General features: G+C 38.0%; 1 protein-coding gene across 1 annotated transcript; it reads left to right on the top strand.

Annotated features, from left to right (window-relative positions):
• The first annotated feature begins 12,612 nt into the window (after positions 1 to 12,612).
• On the top strand, positions 12,613 to 18,039 carry LOC136223887 (SH3 domain-containing protein 2-like). The gene is made up of 10 exons (XM_066012057.1): positions 12,613 to 12,826; positions 13,515 to 13,637; positions 13,720 to 13,789; positions 13,890 to 14,041; positions 15,410 to 15,511; positions 16,749 to 16,946; positions 17,040 to 17,102; positions 17,199 to 17,351; positions 17,476 to 17,550; positions 17,653 to 18,039. The coding sequence occupies exons 1-10, from the start codon at positions 12,767 to 12,769 to the stop codon at positions 17,767 to 17,769; spliced, it is 1,113 nt and encodes a 370-aa protein (XP_065868129.1). The 5' UTR covers positions 12,613 to 12,766; the 3' UTR covers positions 17,770 to 18,039.
• The last annotated feature ends 1,190 nt before the right edge of the window (positions 18,040 to 19,229 follow it).

Raw genomic sequence — 19,229 nt, 5'->3', positions numbered from 1 at the left:
GACGCACAAGTCCTCGAGGCCTGGGACTAGTGGCGTGATCGGCCTGAAGTTTCCTTCAGCTGGTATCCATGGTTCACTCTAGACATTAATACTCAGCCCATCGCCTATCCGCCACCTACATCCTTCGGCGAGAATATATTTTCATTTCCATATGCTCCTCCATACAAGGCTCGGGTTATTACCCAGTTGAGCCAACCAAAATGTCCCTGTCGGAAAATATTTAGATTTGATGATCCGGCATGCAAGAGCATTGCTGTTAGAAATCAAGTTCCATGCTTGTTTCCCTAGTAAAGCGGCATTAAACGCAGTGAGCTTTCTGAATCTGAGACCCCCTTCCTCCTTACGCAGACACAATCTGTCCCATGCTACCTAGTGGATACACTTCTTACCCCCCCTTCGATCCCTACCAGAAGGAGTTCATCATTCTCTCAAGCTCCGTACACAGCGAGACAGGGAGCGCAAAAATACTCATATAGTAAGTGGGGATAGCATGTGCAACGGACTTAATCAGTACTTCCCTTCCTGCCTATGATAACATCTTACCTCCTCAGCCATTAAGCCTCTTCCACATTCTATCTCGGAGGTAGATAAAAACTTGTCTTTTCTTCCTGCCAATCAGTGAGAGCAGCCCAAGGTATCTCCCTGTGTCCAGCGGGTTGTTGACGTCCATTATGCTCGTAATCCTGCCTTTGACAGCCTCCGTCACGTTAGTACTAAAGAAGATTCTGGATTTTTGCAAATTGACGGACTGACCTGACATTTCTGCATAGGAGTTGAGTAATTGTTTCATAGCCTCTGCCTCATCACTAGTTGCCTTGAAGAAGAGGAAGCTGTCGTCGACGAACAGCTGATGGGACACACTCGGAGTGGACCTACTCGCCTTGCACCCGTGAATTTCTCCTCTTCTCATAGCATTTTTTAGCATCACAGAGAGGCCCTCTGCGCATAGGATGAAGAGGTAGGGCGAGAGAGGGTCTCCCTGACGAAGTCCGTGCTTGGGACAGATCAGACCGACTGTTTCGTCGTTAACAACCACCTTATACTTAACTGATGTTACACACAGCATCACCCATTCGATAAACTGACTCTGAAATCCCAGCCAGGTCAAAACCTCACGGAGATACTGCCACTTTATCCGGTCATATGCTTTACTGATGTCTATATTAAAGGCGACATCCCCCTACTTTCTTTTCAATTTCTGTCTCATAGAGTGAATAATTTCAAAAGCTGCAATCATATTATCCGTAATGGCCCTACCAGTGACAAAGGCTGATTGTTCCTCAGATATAACATCAGGGAGGATAGACTTAAGTCTGTTGGCAATTACCTTAGCAATTATTTTGTATAGGACATTGCAAAGGGAAATCGGTCTTAAGTCTTTCATGCTCGTTGGAATTTCTACCTTGGGGATGAGGACAACTGTAGTCTTGGTAAGCTGTTCGGGGAGGTGGCACTCCCTCAACCATTCGAAGCACATCTGACAAACATCCTGTCCCATGACTGCCCAGAAATTCTAATAGAACGCAGGGTTCAGGCCGTCCGGCCCTGGGGACTTGTCCGATTGTATAGAGAAGGTCGCCAGCCAGAACTCGTCAACTATAAATGGGGCCATTAATAATTCATTCATATCCATCATCACCTTGTTTACCAAAAATTCCAGACAAGGAGTGTTATCGGGGCTATCGTTGCTGAACAGCTCGGAGAAGTATCCGCCAACCACATCACGCAGACCATCAGCTTCGTCAGCCTAAGTCCCATCCTCCCTCCGAAGCTTAGTGATCAGATTTTGCCTCCGCTGGGCCGCCGCAACCGCGTGAAAGTACTTGCTATTTTGATCCCCGCCCTTAAGCCATTGGACCTTAGAGCGCTGCCTCCAGTACTAGTCTTCATGCATCAGTAACTCATTAAGCTCTCGTCTGACATTCAACACAGCCGCCTACGCCACCGCGTCGTAGCTACGACTTAAGGTTAGGAGTTTCGTATGAGCCGCCTTTGTCTTATCCGAGAACTGACGGTAATAGTTTGCTCCCCATCTATCCATTTCCCCGATACACTGCTCTAGCCGCTAACCAAATTCAAGCTCTTCGGATCCGTGCCATTGTGTCTTCACCATTTCCACAAACGCAGCTTCCCGGAGCCAGCCATTCTCAAAGCGAAAGCGAGCAGGCTTACAACATACAAAGCTGCCACTAGTATTCAGCTCAATCGGGTAGTGGTCTGAGATGCTAGCTTGCAAGCAATTCAACATCGCATGAGGGAACAATGTCGACCACTCGGAGGTAACCAGGCACCTGTCCAAAGGTTCCTCCACAAACGAATTTGAACCCCGCCCTTTCTCCCATGTAAATTCATGTCCACGTAGTGGAATATCCATCAAATCACAGAACTGTGTAGTCTCACGGAAACCTCTGAACAGCCACTCCGGGTGCGGGGCCCCGCTCCATTTATCCGAAACAAACAGCAAGTCATTACAATCACCAAAAATGCACCATGGAAGCGTGGACTTGGCTTTCAATTCCCTCAGTAATCTCCATGTTTTATGATGTCTACTACGGTCTGGCTGACCATAGTAGCCCGTGCATCTCCAACTACTCATCTTATTATCAGAAATAACACAGTCAATATGCCAAGAAGAGTAACTCAAAATATCAATCGAGGTTTTATTATCCCAAAACAAAGCGAGGCCACCACTACGCCCCGTACAATCTACAGAAAAACAATGTTGAAAACCTAAGGAGCATCTTAATTGCTCAATCTTATTTAAGCTAACAAGAGTTTCAATCAGGAAATGGCCATCAAAGGTCCAAGGCCGTCCTTCAAGCACACGTTTAAGGTCAATAACATGGAAGAGTTGGAATAGGTATAGCCCATTATCGAGGTCACGGATAGTAATGCCTTTGCCAGGTCGCCAAATGCCCGCGAGCCGACTCTTCATGATTGGGAACTTTATCACACTGTCCATGAGGAATCTCCCCACAATACAAAACTCGGTCAGAGCGCACTCTGCCTCTTCCCCAACTGGTTCAATAGCCACCTCGTCTTCTTCCTCCACGCTGAGCGAGAGGTGAGCAAAGCCATCTTCCATGATTTGGATTGGAGCAAGGAGCTCAAGTACGAAAAGCTTCTCACGTAATGGAGAAAATGGCAAGCGCCTCACATGGAGGTCATTAGGGTTTTTTCGAATGCTTTGTCCGAGCCCTAAATGTGTTAAAATCATAATAAATTGATCGTTGGGTAAGAGTCTAAATAAGTTATTAATTAATTTGGTGCCTTATATATATAATTCTAGTAAAAAAATATTGGACAATAGGATACATGTTATTTTTATTTACATTAATTTATTTGAGTATGTAGCTATGAGTTAGTCTAGTTAATATTAATTAGTGTCTTGTGGTGTGTTTACCTAGTAAGGAGCTAAGGCATGTTTAGCTCAATTGTTAGTAATTGTTATTACTGTTAATTATTTGTTGTTGTTAGTTGTTTTTAATGTTGTTAATAGCTGTTAGATGTCCTAGGATAAGTTTTGTGCTCGAAAGGAGAACAGTGACCTCAGATTTTGACACATACTTTTTCAATCTCGCGATGTTGGAATCTCACATTACAGAATCGAGTGCTCTCTCTAACAAACTTCTCAAAGCTAGATATTTTTCAGATGGGACCTTCATCCGGATAAATTGGATTCTAACCCGAGCCAACTTGGAGGGGCATTTGGAATGCGTTGTCACATATTTCTCTAAGCTTGCGATGACGAATTGGACAAGGGAATTCAGTAAGGATTTGGGAGGATCTATGGTTGTCGGGTGATGTTCCACATATTCCATATGGTTTCCCTCAAGTCTCTCTCAAGTCCTCCTTAAGTCTCCCCCATGATTTTCCTCCAGTCTCCTATGATTTCCCCAATGTTTGCCTTAGGTTTCTCTCATGTTTCCTAAGGTCTCCCTCAAGGAATTTAAAGTTCTCTCTAGGAAAATCTACTATTTAAACGCAACTTTAGGCCAATTAATACATTTAAAAATATCTAAAAGTCAAAAATTAGTGAAGTAAAATGATGCATTAGGGAACATAAACCAGGGAATGTGCATCAAGAAGAAACAATGGTGCACCAAGAAAGGTACATCAAAAAAGTTTTCTAAAATATTTTTCTTAGGAAAAGTTTCCTAAAAAGTAGTCCTTAGGAAAATATTTCTTAAAGCATTCCATAAAAAAGTTCCCTCTATGAAAAGTATACATCAGATAGTGCTTCAAGAAATTATTTTTGGTGCAAACAATTTTATATTGATTTGAATTCTCTTAAATTTGTATCTAAGATGCAGACTCTCACCAAAATTATCAATTGAGAACGGAGAAATTCGCGGTTACTAGTACATTTCGACAATCAGGGGAAAATTCATGAAAGAAACGTGGGAAAAACCCCATAGTGGCAAGCTTTTGAGAGAGAGAGAGAGAGAGATGGGCTTATAATTAATTAGCATTGATTCAATCTCATCTATGTGTTAGTAATTTCGACCCATCCCATAAAGATCCAATCCCATTTCACACATATAAACTTAATAATTAATTAGCTTGTATTTCTTTATCATTTCCTATAAAGACCATTCTAACCGATTTTAGATACTCTAACAATTACTGTTAAATAAACTTATGGGTCGTAAAATTAAGGTGCATCTCTTTATTACTTTATTTCTCTCTGAAAACCAAGAAGCGAAAACATAGAAGAAGAAGAAGAAGAAGAAGAAAGATTGATTTGCTTAAGGGAGGAAAAAGAAGAAGAGAAGTCATAAAGTTAGAGTTTCTTTAGTGCAACCAAATTGGTTGTTACTTTTTACCAATTGGTTGTAAACAAGCATTAGAAAGCTTGTTAACAAATGTAGTTTGTTACTAAGTTTGGTTACAAACTTTAACTCTTACAGGCCCCACATATAAAGTATAAAGAAATTTTTTTGGGTTGTAAATTTATGAATCCAATCCTTATTCTTTTATTTTTATATTTTTTTTACCCAATTTTTTTTGAAGTAACAAATGCTCTCTAACGGATTGTAACTTTTGGTTGTAAATTATCACATGTGGCACCCTCAGGTTACAATCTCCCATTAGAGAGGCTCTTATAGAGAAGAAGAAGAAGAAGAAGAAGAAGAAGAAGAAGAAAAAGAAGAAGAAGAAGAAGAAGAGAGGGGTGAGAGAAAAAAGAGATACTGAGTTTTTAATTATTATATTTTGATAAAAAAAATGCTTCTTGTCATATCATCGCTTTTTACAATATTTGGCAAAAATATACGATTTGTTAGCAACAACAATCATAGTTTTCGTTTTGTAACAAAAAGACTCACAAGGATTTATCTTTAAATCGGGTAAACCATTATTTTTGAAGTCAATCTCTTTATTTTATTTGTGTCTGAAATTATATTTTTTCAGAGTTTGAAAGAAAGTTTTAAATACTTAATATAACCGTAAGAAAAATGATTTTGGATTATAAAAATGTAATTTGAGATATAATGAAATGATTACACATTTTTAATTGATTCTCATACTTATAAGTAGTTGCGTTGTTAACAAATAATTAAATGTAAGTAATTATATGACTTAATTCATTTTTTGCTCGTTGTATTTATCCAAAAACGTAAAATATCTTTTTATACTTTATAAATGTTCTATTTACCTTTTGAATTTATTTAAAGAGATTTATTGACGGTTAAGAGTGATCCATTGATCCAATCTATTGATCATCTAAACTTCCCTAAAGTGTATGCATTTCTATTTATCCATAACCTACCATTGCTTCGCCCCTAGATTTTAAGAAGCAATAAGTCACTACAAATAACTTCAGAAGGGTAAATAAGATGTATTAATAGTTAAGTTTTCTAGACAAGTATATGATTAGAGATGTTCAGTAGTGCTCACCTCGATTTTAAATGTTCAGTAGTATTTGACACATTTTGGTAGCTTTTAAATTTCTTGCTTATTTTGGCTCATAGAAAATGTGTTAAAAATTAAATAGCCTCTTTAGGTTTCCTCTAGGTTTACCTCAGGTCTCTCTCAAGTGTCCCCATGGTTTCTCTCAAGTCTCCTTATAGCTTCTCTCAGGTTTACCTTAAGTCTATCTCAAGTTCCCCCATGTATCCCTCATGGTTCCCCTCAGGTACCTCTTAAGGTTCGCATAAGTCTCCTTCATGGTTTCTTCAAGTCTCCCACACGGTTTCCCTCAAGTCTCTCTCAAATCCTCCCTAAGTATCCCCCATGACTTTCCTCCCGTCTTATATGGTTCCCCCCATGTTTGCCTTAGGTTTCTTTCAAGTTTTCCAAGGTCTCCCTCAAGGAATTTAAAGTTCTCTCTAAGAAAATCTACTATTTAAATGCAACTTTGGGCCAATTAATACATTTAAAAAATATCTAAAAGTCAAAACTAATTATGATGTAAAGTAGGGGTGGGCAAAAAAACCGGTCAAACCGGTAACCGAACCGAAAACCGACAAACCGAACTGGAAAAGGTGGTTAACCGAACCAACAGTTTTCCTTTAGGATTGAAAAAATAGTATAGGTCCGATTTCGGTTTCGATTTCGATTTCAGTTTGATGTGTATAAAAACCGTGGTTAATGGTTAACCGAACCGTTTAATATATATATTTAAAAAAATATATTTACTGTATGTATATTAGATACATACAAAATACAATACATTCATATAATACTTAACTTATTATTTTAATCTGTATATCTTTTATACCTAAAATCTGAAAACACAGAAACGACTAAACTAACCTAAAATCTAAAAGGACAGCAAAATCATCCAAACCCTCCTTTATTCTCTCCAGCGCCGAATGGAATCCAAACCTTCTTTTGTTCTCTCCACTGCGGAACTTAGCAGCTTCCGCACTCGCAGCGCCGAACGCAGTACCTTGCTTCATTCAAACACAGCACCTTGCTTCATGCAAACCCTAGTATGTTCTCTCCACCGCCGAACGTAGTAGCTTCCGATCTCGCACCGCCGAGCGCAACAGCTTCCTATCTTGCTTCCATCTTGCACCGTCTAACGAAGTCGTATTGCATCCTAGCGCATCGCCAAGGTAAACGTTTATGGTTTTTCTTGTTTCTGGGAAAGTAAATTGTTTATGGCTTTTCTTGTTTCTGGTAAACTAAATTGTTTATGGCTTTCCTTGTTTCTGGAATAAATCTAAGTACTATTTTGATTTGAATGCATTAAGTATCAAGTTTGAACAAGGAGGGTTTGAGCCTAGGGAGATGGGGAAATGGGAGAACCCAAATCATGTCTTGTGGGCTATATGTTTTTTATTAGTAAAAAATGAATAAATAAAAGGAAAAGAAACCCAGAATCTCCGGATACAAGAAACAGCTAGACCATAATGTAAGTGCAAAGAGAGTTATGGTTAAGAGAAGAAGTGTATTTTAATTTCAATAGATGGGTGAGTTTAGTGGCTTTGTCTATACTTTTTTTTTGTATGAGCTTTTTATCTTTTCTTCTGCTCCATTTCTACAATATTTTTTTAACAAAAAAAACCCATTTAAGTATCTTTTGTATCAACTTCTAATTCTAAATCTAAGTTATGTATCAGAAATCCAAAAGTAGTACTCAATTTTGTCTTGTATGCATTCATAAACTACTTTGATTTGAATGCATCAGTGTATCTTTTGTCTCGTATCAGAAATCCAAAAGTAGTCCTCAAATGCGGCTGGTGTTATCTTTTATATGAAATACTTGCATGAACCAGTATGTTGTTTTCGTTTATTTGGCAGTAGTCAGTATGTTGTCTTCAAATGAATAATATTTGTTTCCAATTGTTTGTGAGCATACTTAAGTCAATATCTTTTCTCTGTTTAGTCTACTTTGTTTCCTATTTTTCAATTGTTTGTCAGCATACTGGATTTTATTATGATTTCCCAATATCCTAGATTTGTTGGTCACTACTGATTCAATTTTTTTCCATATAATTTTCAGATGTCTAGCACGGGAGACTAAAACAACTGATGGCACTTCAAGTACTCCTTTGAACATGGAAAGTCTTGAATTTTTTTATGTTTTAAATGTAAACTTAATGGATTGTCAGTTTAATTAGATACTTATGTTTGAATTTTGAATTTTGATGTGAATTCATTTCATTTGAATATTTGAATTATGTATATTTTAATATTATTTAAAAATTTAGGTTTGGGTAAAAATTATAGTTAACCGTTGATTTTTGGTTAACCTATGAGAATTGGTTAAAAACCGTTAACCGAAAAACCTAACCGAAACTAATGGTTAACCGTTCGTACGGTTAACCGATATGCATGGACCGATTTCGGTTTGTATGGTTAAAAAACCGATAGTTTCGGTTCGGTTAATTTTAGTACCCCATGGACCGGTTAATCGAACCGTACCCACCCCTAATGTAAAGAAGTAAAATGGTGCATTAGGAAACATAAACCAGGGAATGTACATCAAGAAGGAACAATGGTGCACTAAGAAAGGTACATCAAATTTTTCTAAAATATTTTTCTTAGGAAAAGTTTCCTGAAAAGTATTCCATAAAAAAGTTCCCTCCATGAAAAGTGTACATATACATCAGATAGTGCATCAAGAAAACTTTATTTTTGGTGCAAACAATTTTGTATTAATTTGAATTCTCTTAAATTTATATCTAAGATGCAGACTCTCACCAAAATGATCAATTGATGATGGAGAATTTCGCGGTTACTAATATATTCCGCGAATCAGGGGAAAATTCATGAAAGAAGTGTAGGAAAAAAACCCATAGTGGCAAGCTTGAGAGAGAGAGATGAGCCTATAATTAATTAGCATTGATTAAACCTCATCTATGTGAAGTAATTTCCAACCATCCCATAAAGAATCAATCTCATTTCACACATATAAACTTAATAATTAATTTGCTTGTATTTCTTTATCATTTCCTGTAAAAACCATTCTAACCGATTTTAGATACTCTAACAATTACTGTTAAATCAACGTGTAGGTCGTAAAATTAAAGTGCATCTCTTTCTTACTTTATTTCTGTCTCTAAAAACCAAGAAGCAGAAATATAGAAGAAAAAGAAGAAGAAGAGACGAGAGATTGGATTTGCTTGATGGAGGAAAAAGAAGAAAAGAAGTCATTGAGAAGAAGAAGAAGAGAGGAGTGAAAGAAAGAAAAGAGAGATGTTGAGTTTTTAATTATTATATTTTGATAAAAATGCTTCTTGTCATATCTTTGTTTTTTTACGGTGTTTGGCGAAAATACGAGATTTGCTAGCAACAACAATCATAGTTTTCGTTTTCTAACAAAAAGACTCACAAAGATTTATCTTTCAATCGGGTAAACCATTATTTTTGGAGTCAATCTCTTTATTTTAATTGCATTTGAAATTATATATTTTAGAGTTTGAAAGAAAGTTTTAAATACTTAATATAACGGTAAGAATAGTGATTTTGAATTATAAAAATGTAATTTGAGATACAATGAAATAGATTACACATTTTTAATTGACTCTCATACTTATAATTAGTTGCGTTGTTAACAAATAACTAAAGGTAAGTAACTATATGACTTAATTCATGTCTTTCTCGTTGTATTTATCTAGAAAGTCAAATATCTTTTTAACTTTATAAATGTCTTATTTACCTTTTGAATTTATTTAAAGTGATTTATTGACGGTTAAGAGTGATTAATTGATCCAATCTATTAATCATCTAAACTTTCTTAAAGAGTATACATTTTTATTTGTCCAAAACCTACCATTCTTTCACCCCTAGATTTTAGGGAGCAATAAGTCATTACAAATAACTTCAGACGTATTAATAGAGAAGGCCTATGATCGAATCCCGGACAGCTGGATTTAGGAAGGGGAGGAAAGGCATTGTGGCTCTGAAGCTGGATTTAGAGAAGGCCTATGATCGAATTAATTGGGATTTCTTGATGGAGAGCCTTGAGAGAGCTAGAATCCCGGACAGCTGGAGAAGTTTAATTAAGGTATGTATTTCTTCTCCTGTGTTTCAAGTTATGGTCAATGGGGATATGTCGGAGGAATTTTCCCCGGGCAGAGGAATCCGTCAGGGGGATCCTATGAGCCCTTTCCTTTTTGTTATTGCTATGGAGAGGTTCTCTCACCTGATTCAGGATGCGATTGATAATGGGAGTTTCCACCCTGTGGCGATCAACAGCTTCTGTCCCCAGGTGACTCACTTATTCTTTGCAGATGATGTCCTTATCTTTCTTGAGGGTAATGAGGAGCAGTTGAGAGTCATTATGGATATTCTAGATTGTTTTTGTTCGGTCTCTGGGCAGAAGCTTAATATCCAGAAATCTAGGATGATGTGCTCTAAGAATATGAATCAGAGAGTCTGTAAGAGATTAAGTGATCTCTCAGGTATTCCTCTTACTGATTCTCTTGGGAAGTATCTGGGCGTTCCCCTCCATAGTGAGCGTGTGTCTAAAGGCTCCTTCAAAGAGACTTTGGATAAAGCTAATTCGAAGTGTGCCACTTGGAAAGCCAAGACTCTGTCTCTCGCTGGCCGCCTCACGTTAATTCAATCTGTTAATTGTGCTGCTCCCAATCACATCATGCAGGCTTGTAAGCTTCCAGATCCTGTGCTTAATGATCTTGACAAGATTAACCGTAGGTTCCTGTGGGGGGAAGCTGCGGAGGGCAGGAAGATCCATCTTGTGCCTTGGAGTGAGGTTTGCCAGCCTAAAGATTCTGGGGGTCTGGGTATTAGGAAAGCAAAGGACAATAATAAAGTTTTATTAATGAAACTCCTTTGGCGTATGTGGCAAAACCCCTCCTCTCTTTGGGTTCGCCTCCTTTGTGGTAAGTATCGGAAAGACAAAATCTTCGGGGGCCCGAAAGAGAGAGTTGCTAATTGTTCCTTCCTCTGGAAAGGACTTAGTGCTGTGTTTGATGAGTTCTGCTTGGGAGTTGGCCTGGAGGTGGGGAATGGTAAGTCCATTAGTTTCTGGTTTGATAACTGGATTGGGGATAAACCGTTAATTGAGGTGTGTTCTTCCCCCCCGCCTAGTGATATACGCAACTGGAGGATTGCCGATGTGGTTGACTCGGAAGGGGACTGGATCTGGTCAAAGTTTGATACTTTCTTTAGCCTTGAGACTCTCCTTAGAATGCGGGGAGTGAAGGTGAGTAATCAAGAGGAAGACTTGGATAGGCACTGTTGGGCGCTGACTAACAATGGAGTTTATTCTTGCAAATCGGCCTTTGAAGCTTTCTCTCTCTTTAGATCTGATCCTCCCTCGGATGTGTGGAAGTCGATTTGGACCCTTAAAGTTCCTTTCCGTATTAGGAGTTTCCTGTGGCTGGGCGTTAAGGACAGGCTTCTTACTAATTCGGATAGGCACAGAAGGCACTTGGCTGATTCTGGAGCTTGCAGTAGATGCAGAGGCCATATTGAGACTTTGTGCCATGCTCTTAGAGATTGCTCTAATAGTAAAGAGGTTTGGAGGAAAATTCTCCCACACCATATTTTCTCTTCCTTCATGGCACATTCTGAGGTCGACTGGTTCTCTGATGGTGTTAGAGGAAAGTTGCTTCCATACATGGAGCATGGTGACATTTTCTTTGCTATTATCTGTCACCAAGTTTGGAAATGGAGAAACGAGGAGATTTTTGGAGATAAAACTGTTTTTATGACAAACTTAGCTGATTTCTTCTCGAAAAAACTTTTCTCTATTATCGATAGTTTCAAAGGAGAGTCCCTTGCCAGAGCCTCTCAGTGTTGTGATGTCCATCTCGTGGGATGGAGCAGGTCAAGAGAGGGGGTTGTGAAGCTGAATACTGATGGTTCCTGCCTCAGTAACGGTAAGATTGCGGCTGGAGGTGTGCTTAGAGATGTAGGGGGCGTCTGGCTTTCTGGGTTCTCCCAGAATTTAGGGTTGGGTTCTTCCTTTTCTGCGGAGCTCTGGGCTATTCTTACTGGAATCAATCTTGCTAAAAGGCTGGGTGTTAAGAGGCTCTCTGTGGAGTCTGATAATTTGGAAGCAATCAAAATGATTTCTGAGAATCATTCTATGGGTCTTAACAGTCGCAACCTCATCAAAGCTATTATAAGGCTTTGCTCCTCCTTTGAGTTCGTAGAGTTCAGACACATTTTTAGAGAGCAGAATCGTGTTGCTGATCGCTTGGCGGCGGCGGGCCATGAAGGGACGTTAGGCGTTACTACCCTTCCTGTTTCCCCTAGTTTCATCTCTCATCTTCTCTTAGAAGATAGGATTGGGGTTAGCTTCCCTAGGCTAATTCCTGGGTAGTTTGTTGTTATTCGTTTTTCTTTTCCTTTTCTACCAAAAAAAAAAATAGTTAAATTTTCTGAACGTATTAATAATTAGAGATGTTCAGTAGTGCTTACCTTGATCTTAAATGACCGTTAGATCTAGATATAAATCTTCACTGTAGAATCTTAGTGAATAATCGAATTTATTTGATCATCTAGATTAATGCCATAAATATAAATATAATGTATAAAAATAGAAAAGATTGAGAAGGCTTTTTTGTTTTTTCCAATTTAATATGAGTTGTAAATCTAAATCATGAAAGAGACACATGATCCAAGTTGTAAAGAAGATAGAATGAAAACGGCCACAGGGTAACATTCAAACGAGTTTTCTCTTTAATTTTTGAAATAGGAAGAAATGTCTCCTGTACTAGAACATCCAAACTCCAAGGCCTGCGATTTCCTTTCCTTTACTGCCTAACCATTATTCTTCAGCTTCACAACTCCAAATCTCCAATAGATCGAATCACAACGAGACGCTAATTCTTACACTCAGTGAATGGAAGCAATACGAAAACAAGCCACAAAGCTTCGAGAACAGGTCGCTAAGCAACAACAGGTACCTCATTTTTCCAACCCTAATTTATCAGATCCATATTTTTCCTTTTCTCCATATCTTTGCATCATTTCCTTGATGGCTTCTTCCTTCTTTATCGTCTAATTTCTTGCCCTTCATTTTTTGTATCTATCCAGCCGTTGTGCTAGCCTTAAAAGAGAAATTAAGAAGAAATTTGATTTTGTTTTGATTGGTTGATGAAATCATTTTGAGAATTTATGGTGCTGAATTTATTTGTTTTGCGAATTACAGATTGATTTAGTGTAATCTAAGCTGTTCTTATAATGTATGATGGGGTTTCTAGTATCTGACTTGGCTAGCTAACCAGTTTTAGAATCTGGCTGGTCGAATTTAATTTGTTGGTTGTTGCTATAATTCATACTTAACCAATATTTTTCTCTGATTTTGAAGAAAGAAATCTAGGTTGTATGTGTGGGTTTTGCTTTATGAGTTCAATTGTTATGCTAACATCTAATGCATCAATTCTTCTGCCTGCTAGTTTTCTGTAAAATGTACATAAAATTTGCTCATGAATTTAAAGCTTCATGCCATTTATTTATTTGTTTGAGATTCCCCCATTATCATTTTTCATTACTTTTTTGAGACTACGATTTTGACTGATTACTTCTTGGCTTAGTCTTTTGTTATTATTAAAGCAATGTGTAGGTCACTAATCCTTATTGAACTTTAGGCTGTTCTCAAACAGTTTGGGGGTGGTGGATATGGAGGTTCAGATAATCTTGTTACAGATGAAGCAGAGCTCCATCATCATCAGAAACTTGAGAAGCTTTATATATCGACACGTGCTGGAAAGGTTGCCTACTCGATGTACTGATTATTTATTCTTTCATTTGTTCTAACTGTCAACTTAAGAATGACAAACAGCACATTTTCAGCATTTTCAAAGGGACATTGTACGTGGTGTAGAAGGTTATATTGTCACAGGTTCTAAACAGGTTGAAATAGGTGGGTTAGACACCAACTCTGGTGCCGATCTTTAGCATTTCACTGAATTCCAAGGATGGAAGTTTTTTCTAAACTCAAGTGTACTGTTGTTTTTCTACAGGAACAAAGTTGTCAGAGGATAGCAGGAAATATGGTGCTGAAAATACATGTACAAGTGGTAATACATTGTCCAAGGCTGCACTAAATTACGGTCGGGCTCGTGCTCAGATGGAGAAGGAACGTGGTAATCTGCTCAAAGCTTTTGGCACACAGGTCACCAATTTCTTTCTTCTTTGTTTATAGGAAAACGCTTGCTAATTTTTAATCATCATTTTAAACAAATTTGTCTAATGAATCTATCAGCACAATAAGATATGTTGTAAACTATGTTTTCCATCTGAATCATAAAATAACTGAAGCCTGTATACCTTCAAAATTGATTTTGTCGACTTTTTAGAACTGGGAGAGTATACAACCTTCTTGGAGTTTCCTCTTTTCGATAAAATCAGGAAGGCGCAACTAAAGAGTCACTGCACTAATTTAAATCATTGTTGCAAATAATTACTCTCAATAAATCGTTTTCCCATAGTGATGAATAGTTACTTTTTATTACGATCTCCATCTGCCCATCAACTGGAGAAGAAATGGAGGATTTTATGTTGGTGAAAGAGAGCTTAAACCTGTTCCCCTTCTATGTAAAGTTGAGTCAATATGCATCTAGGACATCGAACATGGCATATTTGAAACATATAGAAGTTTATACCTTGACCTGATTTACTAAATATGTCAAGTCTAGTGGATTTTCATAACCTATTCAGATATCCAAATTATTTATTGAAATTTATTTAGATGTGGGCTTAAATATTTATTGGAAGACTTGCTTGAGCTACTTCTGAAAGATTTTATGGATGATCTGGAGTAAGCTTTCTATATTTCGGAGTACTGATGCTATCTTGTAAACCAGCTGTGACTTGTTGTGAGCAACTAGGTGTTTAATTCACAGTGGATGCTGTTTCCTTGGGTATATTTCATAGGCTTGCTCTCACATAGGAAGATCTTATAACAGGGGGTGAACTAGTCGTGGCCTAAGAGAGAATACGTGCAATTGAACAACAAAAATAAGGAGATACTCTGATGCTTCACCTATGAAGAATATCTTGACAATTGAAAATTCCATTCTTTAAAGAATACAGGAGTGCAACTTGTTTTTCAGTAGCGTTTTAATTATTTCAGTCTACAATTATCTCTCTTCTTTTAAGCTGAAGAGTGTCAGTGAAGCTGCATGTAGCCTAATGTCTAAGACCCAAAATACCAAGTATTGAAGAGCAAAGGACAAATGTGAAGAACAAGGTTTATCTATTTAGAGAAAACCACTTTTGCTAAAGTTGCTCGATAACCAAATTTTGCTTGTAGCCTTGTAGGTGAGAACAAATCCAATTCGCATAAATAGTTTGTTTGGTCCATTGCCCCTTTTAATCAGTGATAGCCCCTTGGTCTTGCATAAATATGATGGTGTAATTTTTTTGCATGCAATGGCATTTTTTTTTTTTAACTTGATTCAGTATTTGCTCGCTATTGTTTTTCTTATCGTCTGGCCTTTGTGTCATGGGCCTGATAATGTTGAACATTTTGTCTTGTTAGGTTGCAGAGCCATTAAGAGCAATGGTAATGGGAGCTCCATTGGAAGATGCTAGACATCTTGCTCAACGCTATGACAGAATGCGGCAAGAAGCAGAAGCTCAGGTATTTAAAAGATGGCTTCTTCCTTGATTGTTGACGTGTATAATGTATTATGATTGTTAGCCATGTTCTATGCTATGTGTCACGGGGTCAGAGTTTTCACGCAGAGGCAACTCCCGTGCGGCACCTCAAGTTGGGCCAAAGTCCTTGAGGTAAGCCTTGTCGTCTCCGTGCTCATTGGTTTTCGCCCTCCCATGGGCTCATCAGGGGAGCGGGATCAATTCCCGAACCAGTTTAGTGCCTAGACGAACACCCTTCCGAGGAAGGATGCCATCTAAATAGCACGTACTCATCCTTAATGCTAATCCCACATCCGACATTTCAAGTTCAACCAGCAAGCACTCGCATCGTCTGCGTGTCACAAAATTTGGGCCGTGACACTTTCCCCCACTCAATTCGTGCAACGTCCTCGTGCACGACTTTTTGTACGCCAGGATCAGTGTGCAGATTCCCTGCCTGCTCGTGTTTTACGCTTCTCTTGGCGAAAACACCCACTTCCGACACCCCCTCGAGTTGGGCCATGACTCAGAGGCTTAAGGTGCGAGCGGCTTCCGTGTTCGCTCAGTCCTGTTCTCCTTAGGACCCGGCAGCGTGGCTTCCCTGGAGTGCTTGGCGAATTTTTCGCTGCGGTTTCCTGCCTACTCGTGCTCATTCTGTTTCGAGCACACCACTTGCGGTCCCCAGCCTAGACTCGCCAGTGCGGCCAACGGAGCGCTTGGCAAACTTCGCAGCTGGCACACTATCGGCTCTGATACCATTTGTCACGGGGTCAGAGTTTTCACGCAGAGGCAACTCCCGTGCGGCACCTCAAGTTGGGCCAAAGTCCTTGAGGTAAGCCTTGTCGTCTCCGTGCTCACTGGTTTTCGCCCTCCCATGGGCTCATCAGAGGAGCGGGATCAGCTCCCGAACCAGTTTAGTGCCTAGACGAGCACCCTTCCGAGGAAGGATGCCATCTAAATAGCACGTACTCATCCTTAATGCTAATCCCGCATCCGACATTTCAAGTTCAACCAGCAAGCACTCGCATTGTCTGCGTGTCACGAAATTTGGGCCGTGACATATGACTAAGAAATATAGTTTGTTCCTGTCCTGAAACTGACTTGTTAGGCTCCACAGTCCTTGAATCCAACATCCTTGCTGGACTTCCTTTATTTTTTCCTCTTATGAACACAGTTGTGAGATTATACTGTTGAAAGTTATTTTCTTCAAAATTGTTGACACTTCTGCTGGACCTAGACAGGCTATTGAAGTTTCGAAACGCCAGGCGAAAGCAAGAGAAATGCAAACTCCTGAGCTTGCTATGAAGTTGGAAGCCGCAGAGTCAAAGCTGCATGATCTGAAGGCAAACATGGCTGTATTGGGGAAAGAAGCAGCTGCAGCTATGGCTGCTGTTGAAGCTCAACAACAAAGATTAACTCTCCAGCGGCTTATTGCTATGGTAATGTAAATTATGCCTATGACTCCAATTACAAAATAATGTTATGTGGATATCTGATCTAACCTTTTTGCTTGTGTCATTTACTAATTGAAGGTTGAAGCAGAACGTACTTATCACCAGAGAGTTCTACAGATACTTGATCAGCTTGAAAGTGAGGTATATGTCATGTTAACCAACTTTTACTATTAGTTGGAGCTGATCTCATTCTTTTTCTTTAAGTAGTCATTAAAATCTATAAGTTGCTATTATTAGATGATAAATGAACGACAACGAATTGAAGCGCCCCCACCCACTAGTGTGGAGAACATCATGCCTCCACCACCTGCATACGAGGAAGTAAATGGCGTATATGCATCTCAATCTAATAATGGCTCCACAGATGGCATGGGTTACTTCTTGGGCGAGGTTATTTTATACCTTTTTTGTTCTATCCTTACCCCTTGAGGGTTTGAACATACAAAACATCAAGAGCCCTTAATTGCAGCTCTTGATTTTATATATATTATCTTGACTTGCTATCATACTGTAGGTTGTGCATTCTTACCAAGCTGAATCTGATGTAGAGCTCACCTTGTCAATCGGTGATTTCGTTGTTGTTCGAAAGGTTTCACGATTTCATAAAAACACAATTCAGTTTTTATTTGTCTGATGTCCAATTGTGTTGTCAATATCTAAAAATTTGAATCCTGGTATTTGTTGATAATAGGTTACGAGCGGCGGGTGGGCGGAGGGAGAATGTAAAGGGAGAGCAGGTTGGTTCCCATTTGGATACGTTGAAAGAAGGGAACGTGTTCTAGCAAGCAAAATAGCTGAAGTGTTTTAGAGGATTGGCTTGTGAATTGAGGATTATTGTGTGCTTGATTTGCTCCAAATATGCTCAGACAAACGTAGATCCATCCATGTGTTGTCTGTGAATTTGTCACAAATAGAGATGGGATGCCCTTTGTGATATAGATGGCAACATTTCTTGTGTTGTTATAAATATATGAATATATTTTGTTGATTTTTTCTTGTTGTGATCAAGATTTTGACCAAAATAGTTATAGTTAATACTGTGAATGAATATTGAAGGAACTCCATTATTTAAAAATTCCTTAATTTTTTTTTCTCTAGATGTACAATTGTGCTTATTCAAGGTCCCATACCTAATTTTCAAGAATTTGATAGGAAAAGTCATTGAAGGTTTGATTGTTTTGGTTTAGATGTTGATATCTACTGTTTGTTTGATGTTGCATTTTGAAATAGTTACCGGGGACTGATCCTCAATTTTAACAAAACATTTCTATTTACTGTTTGGATTAAAAAAGAAAGAAACGAAAAGGAGAATAAGGAGTAGATAAAGAATGCATTGCGGACAAGTTATTAAAACTAATAATTTTTAGCAGTTGCACACAGGAAATTCGAGTAATTACATATTTAATGAATTAAATAATACATATGAAATTCGAAATTCGAGTAATATGAGTTATTGGTGAATTTGTACCAATTACATATTTAATTAATTAAATAATACATACGAAATTCGAGTAATATGAGTTATTGGAGAATTCGTACCAATTACATACTCATTTAATTAATTAAATAATAATTGAAAATTTAATCATATAACAATTCAGAGTAAATGAAGAGATATTGCATTAATTAATTGTATTTAATAAGTATTATTATTACATCAACCGTTACAATTTATTGTACTATATAATGTAAGGAGTTTGTGATTTTTTCTTCATAAATTTACATCCCACAAACTTAAATCTTCAAGTACGGCTATGATGAATTTTATTAGAGTTATATGATTTTTTTATGAATTGTTTTTTAATGAATATATTTTCATGCAGTATGGCAATGTTGCAAATTAACGCTCGCTTCAACCAAATTAGCTACCTCTCTGCCGAAAAAGACACGTGGAGAATAAGAGTCAGAGTTATTAGGTTATGGGAAGCACTGAACACAAAAGAAAACAATTACGTAATGAGTCTGGATATGATATTGCTAGATGAAGAGGTATTTTTGTAATATTTTTATATATTCATTAAAAATGAAAATTCATTGATATATTATATATTCATTAAAACTGAAAATTCATTGATATAATTTTTTGTTGCAAAATAGGGTAGCACTATTCATGGAATTATCCGTAAAGCTCAAATTGATAGATTTCGAAGCAAATTACATGAAGGCAAAATTCATGTTATTGAGAACTTCAAAATTATACCAGCTTCGCAAACCTATAGGTCTATTCCTAATGAGCATAAGATTGTGTTTCTTCTAACAACTAAAGTA

This window comes from Euphorbia lathyris, chromosome 3 (assembly GCF_963576675.1).
Source record: "Euphorbia lathyris chromosome 3, ddEupLath1.1, whole genome shotgun sequence".
Taxonomy (NCBI): domain Eukaryota; kingdom Viridiplantae; phylum Streptophyta; class Magnoliopsida; order Malpighiales; family Euphorbiaceae; genus Euphorbia; species Euphorbia lathyris.
This window is presented reverse-complemented; position numbering and strand designations above follow the sequence as displayed.